Source organism: Eptesicus fuscus, chromosome 22, assembly GCF_027574615.1.
Source record: "Eptesicus fuscus isolate TK198812 chromosome 22, DD_ASM_mEF_20220401, whole genome shotgun sequence".
NCBI lineage: Eukaryota > Metazoa > Chordata > Mammalia > Chiroptera > Vespertilionidae > Eptesicus > Eptesicus fuscus.
The window spans coordinates 31,459,825-31,474,150 of NC_072494.1; the positions used below are offsets into that span (position 1 = coordinate 31,459,825).

The 14,326-nt window shown below is 36.5% G+C and overlaps 1 protein-coding gene across 3 annotated transcripts in view; it reads right to left on the reverse strand.

Moving 5' to 3' along the window:
• The window catches only part of SYT14 (synaptotagmin 14), a 90,883-nt gene extending 76,880 nt beyond the window's left edge, over window positions 1-14,003 (reverse strand). For 2 of the 3 annotated variants that reach the window (XM_008146003.3, XM_054711558.1), the window contains exons 1-2: window positions 13,852-14,003; window positions 6,170-6,385 (exon numbers count right to left, since the gene is read on the reverse strand). In XM_008146003.3, the coding sequence (XP_008144225.2) occupies window positions 6,170-6,385; window positions 13,852-13,963 (328 nt within the window). In that variant the 5' untranslated portion in view covers window positions 13,964-14,003. Of the gene's footprint in view, window positions 1-6,169; window positions 6,386-10,812; window positions 11,738-13,851 lie in introns of those variants that run through there. The other variant, XM_028152263.2, reaches the window with a different exon arrangement.
• Window positions 14,004-14,326: the final 323 nt, after the last annotated feature.

Genomic DNA, 14,326 nt, shown 5'->3' on the forward strand with positions numbered 1-14,326 from the left:
TTAAATACCTAATTGTTACTTTAATCTTTTTAGAGAAGTCTGTTAGTTACTAGTCAGATGAAATTATCATGCTAGTGATTAAGATTCTTCCTAAGCAATATCTCCAGTGTATCCTATTCTCAAAATGCTAATTTGTAATATTTCATACTGCCAACTGTTATTCATCGTGCTCATTTATAAACACAGCGCAAAAAAAAAAAAAAAAAAAGGCACCTATCTCTCTTGTTATCTTATCCCTGGGGCTTAGAGATGTACAGAATTTTCCTAAACAATCATTTCTAATCTCCCAGAACCCGTCACATTAAGGGAGAAAGTGCTATTTAACATACATGGTGCATGCTGGTATTTTTTCCCTAATTTTTAAATTTTGTCATACATCTCATACAAACATAATTTATATGAAACATAAACATAATGAGATTATGTAGAGATTTTATTTATTTTGTTTAGCTTCTCTGCACTCTTTCATTCCTCTTATTTAAATCTCTCCTCTCTTCCTCATTACTCCCCACATCAATATCTGCATGGTGTATTCCATAATAACAACCCAGTATATTTCTAGGTCTTCTGCCAAGCTCACAGAATCATACACAAACATGAGCAAGAATGCATGCACCAGTGTGGGGTTTGGTGGCACACTACCAGTGTCCCCAGATATCTACTTCCCTCTTCCTTCTTTGGGGCCCAACAGCCACCACCAAATATGGGCAGGGCACATGGCTGTGGCATAGGAGGCTGCATGACCATGTGACTAGGTCTGGTCAAGGGGGATGATGAAATAGGAATGATTCAGGCAACGTAGACTGGACATTTTCAAAACGAAAGTGGCTTCCCCCGCTGGGCTCCCTTTCCTTCTGAAGGATGGCACTGAACGATAAGGTACTGGCGAGCCACCGACACCTCAGACCCAGAGACTGACGCCACATGCCAAGGACGGTGGAACTTCCCCACTGGCCCGGGTCCCCGATGACATCACTGAGCACAGGACTCCCTGTACATCCTGGATTGCTAAGGAGAGCTCACAAATTCTCTTCTTCAAAGCACTACACCCTTAGCAACACATAATTTTATTAGGAATGTTTCACATGCAAACAATAATTTTTGCATCTCGCTTTTCTCTCCTCAAACAATACCTGCTATAGTTTTATTCATTCTTTTTTAATGCTATCCATTATTTCTTAGTGAGGAAAAAAACAAAATGTGTTCAACCATTCCCCTTAATAATTATTCACTTTATAGTCAGCGCTTTTCCACTACAAATAAAGCCACAAAAAATATTGTCAGAATGCATCCTGCACACTGGGCTTTGATTTCTCCAGGATGGATTCTCAGAAGACCTGCAGGTGAGTCAATGGTGGATATACTACCTTCAGAGAGTTTGCCCTCTATTAAAGGTAGGTTCACGTTTCTACCAGAAGAGGATGGAGGCCCCGTTTTATTTTCTCCAGGTAAATGACAGGTTATACTGAAAGGGCAGAGCAGGACAGCACAAAATGTACTGTACCCTCCATCCTGTGTAACTATGTATATGACTCCTTTTTCTTAGAAAACCGCGAGAATGTAACAATTGCATGAACCTGCCAATAGGAATGTAGAGAAGTAGATTCAGTCCAAATTAGGCAATCTCTGTAACCCATGTCACTTCCCTAAGCCCACCCAAATGTCCAACCCTTTATAATTCATCACTCCCCCGGAGTTCTCTCTCTGGCCCCACTGCTGCGTCAGGAGGAGGCTGGGAGCCAAACCTGGGTTTGAATAAAGACTCTTTGCTTTTGCATCGGAGAAAAGGCTCCCTGGTGGTTGATTATTGGGGACCCTGAACTCTGGGCACAACAATACCAGCATCACTTATAGTCTTTTCTCAGTGTATTGATAATAACCTTTGTTACTAAAAAAATTTTGGGGGCTGGGCAGGGAAACACAACCTGCTCTGCCCAAAGCATTTAAAGTAAGGAAGTGTTCAAGATCCGATAGGGACATGTCAAAAAGATACCGGAGCCAGCTTGAATGAGCAACAAAGAGCCAAATCTGGAGCAATTTGAACATCCAAATGAAAAAATGACAGGAATGGATTATAACATTGAATGCAAAAGATGAGTACTAATGCTAAAAGATAGTAATAAGTGATTTAGGCAAGACTCATCAATAAATGCTAAAAACCACTGAGTATGGGGGAACGGGATAGTCACAGTCTCAATGTACCAGCTCATTAAAAAGTGTGGGGGTGGGGAACCTTTCAAATGGAGCAATCTAGTGGAGAGCACACCACTTAAATCAAGCAAAGTCAGTAGCACCCATAATGTGACCAAATGAGATCATGTGGTCCCTACTGTGACACTGAGGATACTTCCTGCATGCAAAAAATATCACCTGCAAAAAAGGCAAGCATTTTTATTATTCATATTTTGCATAACATAAAACTTGCATTCCCAAGTCTTGAGCTATATAGTCTACCTATGTTTACCAACCTAGGTTTGTATTTTAAAACATCTGTAATATTCCCAGGATATTTAATCAGACATCTATTGAAACCATGATCTACATTAAATTCTTCAAATTAGGATATATAGAAAAAAGGTAAATAAGTAATGAAGGCGGAAAAACACTATATGACATTAATTCAATAAACATATACAGGTTACTTTTCTATGTGCTATACTATTTGACAGGTGCTAGGCAAACAAGCATGAATCTGGCAAAGTAAATGCCACCTTTATTCTTTTCATAAAACTTTCTAATCATAATAAATCCAATGGAAAAAAAAACCAGTATTAACCTAAATTCTGGTTTTAAAGGACTATGTAATGGTGGATCTAAATTAGTTAGAATCCTCATTTAACTATATTAATCAATATAATGGAAATACTGTAATATAAAATAAGTGTTATATTAATTGATTCATTACAGAAGTAGAAAATATAGTGATTAAAAACAGGGGATTTAGAATCAGACTGGCTGTTTGCATCCTGGGCCCACTGTAATTTTACAGTTCCTCTATCTGTAAAATGGAGCTGATAATACGATGTTATGGAGATTAAATATATCAGTGCACACAAAGATCTTAGCATACTTAGTGGCAATCACACAAACACCACATATGAATGTTCATAGCAGCATTATTTGTAATAGTCAAAAACTGAAAATGCGCTAAATGTTCATCAATGAATGAATGGACAGAGACTATGTGGTACATCTACCACAATGAAATACAGCTCAGTAATAAAAAGGAACAAACTACTGCTCTAGCCAGTTTGGCTCAGTAGATAGAGCATCGGCCTGCGGACCGTAGGGTCCCGAGTTCGATTCCGGTCAAGGGCATGTACCTTGGTTGCAGCTCCTCCCTCGCCTGGTCCCTGGTCAGGGCTCGTGCAGAAGGCAACCAATCGATGTGTTTCTCTCACATCTATGTTTCCCCCTGTCTTTTCCTCTCTCTTCCACTCTCTCTAAAAATCAATGGAAAATTATCCTTGGGTGAGGATTAAAAACAAAACAAAAGAAACAAAGTACTGACACATCTACATCAAGAAATGAACCTGCTAAGAGAAAGAAACCAGACAAGAGACTACAGATTACATGGTTCCATTTATATGAAATATCTACAACAGGCAGATTTATAGAAAGTAGGTTAGTGACTGCCTGAGACTGAGGGTGAGAATGAAGATTAACGGTAAGTGAGCATTCTTATTAGGAAATTGAAATGTTCTAGAGATAAATTATGGTGATACTTGTACCACTCAGTAAAATTACTAAAAATCAATGAATCATACATTTGAAATGAGTAAATTTTACGTGTAAAATAATCTCAATAAAGTTGTTTTAAAAAAATAGTTACTACATGATCTCACTCATATGTGGAATCTAATGAACAAAATAAATAAAATAGATGCAGAGACATAGCACACTGTCCAGCTTAAAAACCTCCCAGGACTCTCTATTTCCTATGAGACAATGTCCAATCTCCTGAGCATTCAATCCTATTACCTGCCCATTCTCTAAACACAGACCCTAAATTAGACCCCGAAGTACACTCTCTTCTGCTTTCACTCCATCACTATTCCATGGTGTTGAAACAGCTTTTTCTCAAGTCCAGTTCACCTATTCCGTGAAGACTGCATGCCCACCTCCCAAATGAAGTCTGAGTCACCTCCTGCTCTGTGTTTCTACCGGTACTTTGTTCATGAAACCAACAGACCTCTCATCACATTACAGTACACATATACTCACGGTGTTCCTCCCCGAGTCCCTGGCTCTTTGAAAGAAGCTCGTTTTATTCCTATTTCACCCATAGTCCCTAGTGTGGCACATAAAAAGACTTCAACAAGTGTTTATGAAATAAATAAATCTCATTTCAGAATGCCTAAAATCCATCTACCCTGGATGTTTTATCAAATAATTGAGGGCGGTGGTGGTAGACAAGTACAGATGGGTCCTACATATTGAGGTAGAATATTCGCCAGCTCCAGTGGTTTCGGCAAGAACAGAAGAGCCACTGAGGTTTATGCTCCTCTCCTCACTGCGCTGCCCCAGACACAGAGCCACGCTAGGATAACAGGACCACAGGGAAGAAGCAACCAGGACAGCAGAGACGTGCAGGGGATGCGGGAGAAGGAGAAATAAATAGGGAAAAAGAAAAATCCCAAACTGAAGCTACAAAAAGGGACGTGTCGAGGGTCACAGGTTACAAACTCGGGGCTTGCTCGTGACTACTATCATCTCCATCACTGCTCTCACCACTCCCCCTGACAACAACCATTTACGGATCGCTTCCCTGTTAGCTGTGGACACTCTGCTGACAACGACCACACATGTCATTCAGCGTTCATAACAGCCCTATCACAGAGGTATTAGCCACATTTCAGAGACAATAAAACAAGCCTATCAACAATTAACTGCACTGCCCAAGGTTTCATAGTTAATATGTTAAGTCATAGAGCCGGATGTGAAAAAGGGTCAGGCTTCAAACCTCTCTTTCGGCTCTGCTATCCACGCGCCAGGGGTGTGAACAAGTTGGGGGCTGGCTTGACTGCTTTGCGTTATTTGGTTACCTTTGCGAACACACGTCTCATTTTCGTCAACACTAGGAAGGTATCTATGAGGGCACAGTCCATGTCTAATACGCTTTATTTCTTCTCTTTCTATATAGGAATCCCTCACTACTCGATTAGTTTCTTACTATACCTGGTTACTAGTAGAAATAAAAAGAGGTTTATCGATCTTTAGTTAGCATTAAGCCAAATATTAAAAAAAGATGATGTAGCTCCTTTGACTACAGTATGTGCTGGGGTAACACTTTAAGTCATCAATTGGAATAGGCCCTGAAACACCAACCACAGCTATAAAATTAAGGATGGTTTGGTATAATAACACGCTAAGATATACTGCTCTTTTCTTTAGATCTGGGTATAAAGATCGTAATTATATATGAGTAGTCATATGTTATAACAAGCACATGAACAACTTACTTAAATGTGGAAATAAATATGCTTCAATTGTTAAAACCTCTTATTTCTCTTGTAGAAAGATGTAAAAACAGGTGAGAGTGGACTTATGATTTCTACATAGTTCTAAAGTCACTGTCAGTACATGAGGCAAAAATCAATTAGAGACAAAATAATCTTTGAAAAGTCCTTAAATCATCCTTAAAGCACAGTATAATACAGTACCAGCTCTCAATGAACCCATCTCGGCAGTTTTTCCTCCTGCGCGGAACAAACATCACCATTCCCTCTGCTGTGTGCCACGTGGAGTATCTGGCTCATGCTCGGAGGCCACATTGAAGGAAAGCGCACACATGTACACTCGGGCACCATAGTCAACACTCTGAGGTACTTAGACCGTATCAGTTCCTGGAACAGGTCTTCAGGAGCTGATTCCATCTGAGAGAACAGCGTATCCCCGTCTTTCGCGTCATGCTTGCTAGGCATATGCTCATGGTGGAAAAACAGCTAGAATTACTACTGTATTTAAATTATTTAGTGTTTTGTTTTGGGTGTTTTGGTTTTCAGCTTGAGCCCAGAGATATAAATTTGAATAAGTTATATTCCCAGAAATGTGACTCTCCTGTACCTGCTGTCGTTGATTGTGCAGCCACAACACAGATGCCTAGAATTTTAGGCACAAATTATCTAACACTATAGTGTGTCATCTAAAAAAATAAAACTGATCTTACCTTCATCTATTGATGCTTCACTACTATATCCATCATACTCTGCAGACAGAGGACTGTATTTTTGTCTTGTTTCCCAAGTATAGTTCTTTTGCCTAGAATCAGCCAATGGTAGTCTGGAATTGTGTGTTCGGGATAAGGCCTCATGGTATTTACCCAGTGCTTCATCTTCACTTTCAGAGGATGAACCGTGCTCATCTCTGTCCAGGTAGGAATTATCTATTTGCAACAACAAGGAGAGCAAATCAAAATTTTAATGCAATAAAGAATGATGAATTTGTTATAGTTTTATACACACACACACACACACACACACGTGTATATGTATATATATGATATACACATGTATATATGTCATATATATCCATATACACACAAATATATAAATATATATAAACAAATACACAAGCTAGAGTTTTCAGCTTTAGAGAAGTATAAACTTTTCACTTAAAAAGCCCAAGACTTTTTTTTAAAGCTCAAGATTTAGATTTTATGGGGTTTTTAAAATTATTTTTATTGATTTCAGAGGGGAAGAGAGAGGGGGAGAGAGATAGAAACATCAATAATGGAGAGACTCATTGATGGGCTGCCTCTTGCATGCCCCCCACTGGGAATCACACCCGCAACCCAGGCATGTGCCCTTGACTGGAATCAAACCCAAGACCTTTCAGTCCGCAGGCCGACGCTCTATCCACTGAGCCAAACTGGCTAGGGCTAGATTTTATGTTTTAATAGAAAAAGATTCATTTGTATACTCCAATTACATGAATAATGTTAGTCACAGGGATTTTCCTACAATGTTACACATAAAGAAAATAATAAGGCCCGTCATTTTACACAATTTTTCTAAAGGCTCAGTAGTATACAAAGGATGTTATAGGTATTGCCAAAACATACGGACATGATTCAAATAATTCATGTTACAAAAGATATTATGATCTTAGCTGAAATTTTCAAAATTGATAATTCTTATACTAGGATTGAAACAGACAAATGGGCAGACATATACAGGAGTGGGCAAAAGTAGGTTTATAGTTGTGTATACGTGAAACAGACATCTAAAGAAACAGAGTTTATTTATTTTTAGTTCTCACCTGAGAATATGTTTTTTTATTGATTTTAGAGAGTGGGAGGGAAAGAGAGGGAGAGGTAAGGGAGATAGGGGGAGAGGGGAGAAGGGAGAGGGGCAGAGTGGCAGAGGGGGAGAGAGGGAGAGAGATATGCATCGATCAGTTGCCTCCTGTACACTCCCTGATGGGGTTCAAACCCGCAACCTTTTGGTGTATGGGACAACACCCCAACCAAGTGAGCCACAAGGGCAGAGTATTACTTATTACTATTGTATTATTTGTATTACAACTGTAAGCCTACTTTTGCCCACACTGTATTATGAGTGAAATTATAGTTGGTAAAACTTTTCTAGAGAGCAATTTGGTAATGCATATTAAGCTTTTAAATCTGTACAGTATTTGATCCATTTCTAAGACTTTATCAATTCCATTTCTAAGAATTCAGCCTAACAAAGTAATAGGTGAGCAAACATATATATTTGAGATAATTCAGTGCATTGTGTTCAATAGCGAAAGAAAACAAAACATAAAGTAAAACCTAAACATCCGTCACTGGGCCTTGGTTAAGCAAATTATGATATATCGATGCAATGATATACTACGCAGTGAATGAAAATGAAGTCAACTTACAAGAACTCACAGGGAAAAAAGTAACTAAGGTCATAAAACAGAAGGTATATTCATAAGTCTCATTTTAAATACACACACACACACACACACACACACACACAAACACTCGCCTACATGCAGTAGTTACACACATACATGCAGTATATATTTATATATACATACAAAAATGTGTGGAAAGATATACAAAAACTTAACACTTATTATCTGCAAATGGTGAAATTACTAGGAAAAGTTTTTCTTACATATACCTATATTTAATATAAAAATTTTTAGGTGACATAAATTCTTTATTATTTTTAAAAGCACTAGTGATTACCTTTTAAAAAGGTGAAACTTTTAAAACTGAAGCATGCTAAGATGCATTTAAACTAAGATGCAACCTCCTTAGAATTATAAATCAACTCTAGAAAGATGAAGTGACCACAGAAGGTAGAATTTGTAAGGTCTAGATATTTTTTTCTTTTTATTCAGTTGAGATGATCTGTACTAAAGAAATCAAGGTTTGAAATCCAGTGGGGAGTCGCAGGATAAGTAATTTTACAATATGGGACAGGAATTGAATGTTTAGAGTTAGAGCTTAGGTGTCACCTGGTTTAAGTCCCACCTTTTAATCCAATAAAACCAAATCACAATAGGGTTAAAACTATGACCAACATTTCTGCGTTGCCCAACTTGTCACTAGCCACGTGCAGCTATTTAAACAATTAAAAATAAAATTTAAAATCCAGTTCGACAGTGCTAACTACATTTCAATTGTTCAGTAGGCATGTGAGACAGTGGTTCTTATACCAAGTAATATGGATAAGCAAAACTTGTCCCATCCTTGCAGGAAGTTCTACTGGGCAGTGACAAGATAATGGCAGATCTGGTCCAGAACCTAGGCATTGTGACTTCCAGTTCAGAGCTTTAGACTTTTGGGGATACTATGGGGGTGATCTTAAGGCACTGAGGACAATAACTAGAAATTCCACAGTCACACTTCATATATTTTAAAATATTGCCTAAAGTAGCCCTGCATTCAAAAATAGAGGAGGAAACTCTCCCTCTCTTTTTGTACCTGATAAGCTTTATGTCAGAACCAAGTACACGGGAACTAGTAATATCACAGTTTGGCTACAGAAAGAGATAATCTATGAGTCAAATAAGTTTTAAAAGGATTTTTAGAATATAACCTGTTTTAGTGCTGATTATATTCTGGAATATTTGAAAGGTATTTGGTTTCTTTAGGTACCAGAATGCTTCTTAATGAAAACAAATCAAGACAAAATTTAAAACTCTTTACTGTTACTTGTCAAGTATTTATTTCCAGAGTGCACCCTACTCATATTTTATGAACAAAATAATATGTAAACTATTCTACTTAATATTTATGTCTTTCTTTATTTCTGCTACTTCATGTAATAGGTTACCAAAAACCTCCGAGCCTAACATTCAAAAGGCTACTAGAAGAGTAGATTCCAAAATGGACATAGAGTTGACCTTTGGCATTCACAGAGGATTGGTTCTAGTACTTTCTGCAGATACCAAAATCCAAGGATGCTCAAGTCCCTTATGTACATCCTGCCACATACTTTAAATCATACCTTAATCAATAAAGAAAAAAATTAAAAATAAAGGGATAATATGCTCAAAAATAAATAAACCATCTCTAGATTACTTATAATACCCAATACAATATAAATGCTATATAAATACTTGATATACTGTATTGTTTAGGGATTAATAATAAGAAAAAAAATGTGTGTACATGTTCAGTACAGATACAACCATCACAGGCCTAACTATACAGTACATCTCAGCGACAAAGTAACATTTAATATATGTGTGTGTGTGTGTGTGTGTGTGTGTGTGTCATATATATATATATATATATATATATATATTATATTGAATATATATATTCAATCTTTGGTTGGCTAAATCCACAATTATGGAATCCATAGATGTGGAAGGCTAACAGTATTTCCAAAAACTGGTGTTCCTTTTTTAGTTAGCTCATTCATCCTGGGTCAGTCTCTATTATATCATTTAAAAAAACATTCATATAATTGATAAATAGCAGATCCTTATTCCATATAAAGCCATGCAGAACTGAAAAAGTCTTCCTCATTTCTGCTATTACTCATATTTTGTTATTTTATGAGAATCTAAATTTATTGAAAAGTTCTAGGTACATATTTTATCAATAAAAGCCAGTGTACTTTTGGCCTTGGGATCAGACCAGCAATAAATGGAAATGATTATGGTATTAACAGAAATAATTACTAGGATTCTGAAGCAATTCTGCAACCAAAACCAAATAACTATTGGTTGTTTTGAAAATTGTTATACATATTGTGGTGGAAAACTATAAATGTTTAATTGGAATCTTAATTCTGTAGAGAATTCATGAATAATAATAGATTGTTGAGTATACTCACTGTATGAACATGTATGGCTAATGAACAGACACATATCCTGAAGCATGTTACTCAAAAAATAAAATCTATTGTTCCCAAAGGAAAATATAAAACAACTGATATAGGTACCAACTAGGATGGACTTGAAGAGCAACACTGTACAAAGGACTTCGGCGTTAGTTACAAAAATAAAAATTTAAATGCAACTAAAAATAAACTCCAACTAAAGGATTCACACTACTTAAGAAAGCCATGGAGTTTCTGGTTGTAAAAAAACAACAAACCAGACATTTAAAAAATTAAGGTTGTTGAAAATTGGCCAAATAATGCAGGGACCAGAGGCAAAACTTAAGTGTGTGTATTGCTCTTTGAAATGATTGTGAGAAAAAAAATGACTTTAAATATGTCTCCCAGTAAGAAGAATAAAGAAAGTCTCAAAACAGATATATAGGCATGTATAGGAAAGTTCAGAAATTTGGATGATATTTTCCTAATTTCAAAAATCAAGAGAAATTTTATCACTCAAATCCACAGTAGGAGACCTCACCTTTTCCTGGTATTATCTTAGAATATTTTTCATCTTTACTCTTTGCTTTTCCTTTCTTGGCAGAAATGGCTTCACTTTTCTTTGTTTTTATGTCTCCTTTCACTTTGTAGCCTTTTGTTGCATTTATATGTTCTTTGATTTTTCCATGTAATTTATCTTTAGAGCTAGTTGATGGTGCTAGATGTTTGTCTTCTTTCATAATGGATTTCCTTATCACACGTCTATTGCTCGCCAAGATATCTTTTGGAGAGTTCTCATTTCCTGAACACTCATTTCCTTTCGACCCTTTCCTTTTAATATGGTTTTCGGCTTTCTTTAAATGTTTTTCTCTCGTTTCTTGACACCTTACCTCCTTTAAATCATTCTTACCATTACTAGAAATTCCTAATCCAATGTTTTTATACCTGTCTGTAGGTCCGAGTTCTTGGCAAATAGATCCAGCCCTTGCATTCTGCTCAACAACTGATATCCCACCATCACTCACATGGCCTTCCACAGAATTACCAGCAGTATTGGTTTCTTGACATTTTGATAGCATCTGTTGCCTATCATTAATCTGTTTAAACGGTCTTTCTTCATTTGTTCCTTGATCTTGCCTTTGTGAACCTGAAGTAGTATAACGATTCCTTTGATTTGCTGTGTGCTCCAAGTCGGATGGTGCTTCCTGACCATCGGTGTTTTTGGAGACTCCTGGTGACACGGCGTCTTCTTGTTTAGAAGTATCCACAGCTTCCGCTGCTGAAGACCTTTCCTCTTCTGTTTGAAAGCCATTCATCATACTTGTCACCTGTTCAGAAACCGCGTCACTTAAAGCATAGCTGACCTCCCCGACAGCGGTGGTCAGGTCTTCCACGGCGTTACTGATCGTGTCCACCAGGGAGGACACGGAGGGCAGACTCCGCTGCAATTTTCTGAAAAATGCCATTTTCTATTTCCTTGTCCCTACAAGGTACAATAATGAAATTTTCTCTTCTCAAAATATCAACCACTTGGAATTTGAATTTAACATTTGCTTAAATGTTGCTATTTCTGAGCTCGATATTAGTATTTCGCAGGGTGGCTTTTTAAATCTTTCTGTAAATGCATTATGCATTTGAAGAAGCATGTCGAAGCAAAGACTCTTCCAGAAAAAGAAAAATCAAACCACTTGCTTTAAGTATAATATTTTTTCCCACTCCAAAGCTATCATAACAGCAGCAAGACAATTATTTTCCCCTCAAATACTATTGGTTTTTTAATTCTATACCTGTAAGAAGAAGTATAAAAAGGATTTTTACTATTTACTTTTTGTTAATTTATTCATAGTCTATGCAGGGGAACTACCCTATCTTATAAACAAACTACCAATATCACTTCAAATCAAGAAAAACAGTAAGGGGAAAATATGTAAGCAATTGTGCACAGAGGTTTGAAAGGTGGGGGGGAGCAGAGGGTAAACATTTTCTCAGTAGCTATGACATGCAAAGCATTGTGATTTATAAATTTTACCTTATTTAATCTTATAATAACTCTAGGAGATAAACACTGTTATTCCTATTTAATAAGTGAAAGAAAAACCAGGCTCAGAAAAATTAAGATCCCTGAGAACTTTCCAATGGATTCTCAAGGTCAAAACTATTTTTATAATAATAGTAAGGAGATATTTATCCTCTCATTTTTATTTGCTCACAAAAGAACACTGGAGTCTTCAGCGACTACATGACAGACTGAATGCAGAAGCAGATGTGAGAACCCAGCTGTCCCTTTCTTCTATGCCAGTCATCAGAGATGTTCCAAAAATGCAAAACAATGTCACTCTTCTCACCAAATTGGTTTTAATAAATATACTTTTTAATTAAAATGTTATTTATATTAACATGTCATAGGCTTATTGTTGTTTTAATAAGCAAATTGAGAAATATATTTTAAACTCTCCTCAGCTTTAACTTCTAATATGATGCATATCAGTAGATACAACTCATATAAACAAAAGTTCTTTGGGGACCTCAATAATTTTTAAGAATGTAAGAGGTCATTGGACCAAGAAACATCGCAAATGCTGATCCAGAGAATTACTGGAGGCCGCCTAGAGATAGCTTTAGCCAGTTCATTTTACACAAATGATCAAAATGCAGGGTTGAATAACCAGAAACAAATCAAAACCGCATAAAGTACTATAGCTTCCTAATGCAGGTGACAGATGTAATTCAATAGCAAATAGATTTTTACAATGAGGCGATCACTTTTTAAGTTACCAGAAGAGAAAAACATCTCTCCAATACATGCACGTTGACCAGGAAAGCAAAGTTTCTCTGTGTGGTGCCTCACAATTCTTCCACACTAGCGCCCTGCCATGATAATGGTCAACTTGCTCCTGCTGTCATTTATACAACCCAGTCTTCGGAAACAGCAAATAAGGAACTCAATAACTTTAAAAAATAACTCCAAGGAAAATCTTTCCTTAAGAGAAAGAACAGTATTACATCCCTCCCTCGTCTTTCCTAATATTGAGTAACAGTAAGTGATACAATGCCTATACATGCCAAGGAAGGGAAAGGAACACTAATTTTTCTAACCAGACTTTATACACCAAGTTACTAAAGAAAACCTTCTCCAAACAATCCAATTATCTATCAGCTGAGAACCCAACAGCAGGTAAAGAAAAGAGTGAATACTTCCAAAAGCTTTCTAGGGACATGGGGGGAAAGCTAATTCAAGAGTTATTTGGATAAGAGATTTAAGCTAGACAAAGCAACAAAAAATTCTCCCTTCTTCTTAAACCACATCTATTAATTTTATAGTCTCAAAAGTCAACACTTTATCTTAAAAATAAGTTATTGTATAGTAGTAGCAATTCATCTTTATGCAATAGATTAGCAATTTGTGGACAACAGAAAGATTACTGAACCTAATTTACTTAGTAGATCTTTTATTCTCACAGAATAGTGGTTCAAATGTTCATTTATAGTATGTCAAAACCAATCTTTTTAGTATGTATTTTAAAAAATAATAGGATAGCACAGATGCAAAGAACAAACGAGAAGCAGTGATGATACTTACAAATTTTATCTTGTGAATTCTTCCTTGTACTGTATCCTGAACCAAGATCTGGAAATGCGCCAACATTTTCAAAACAGAACTTCTTATTAATATAGAGAAAGAGGAGCAGCATCAAGATAATAAACACCCCAACCGCTGACAAAAATCCAACTGCCTCTGGAGATACTAGAGAGAGAAAAGTCACAGCTGTAAGCATTCACTCCGCTTTTAACTACAAATAAGGAAACCCCCACAGAAATGTTAGATTACTGTCTTTTTTAAATTATATTTTAAGATTGTCATAGTTCACAAGAGTTTAGTTTATAAGACAAACTGCACAGTTTAACAAGTTATTCAATTCACTCAAGGAAATTTGTTCAACTCTTCTAAAAGTTTCCCTATAAATTATGTTAGGACAATCTTAAAAGACAAAGTCTTCAAACTTGGCAGTTTTACATTTAGTTCATTGAAGAGTATTACAAAAATTTTAACGCAA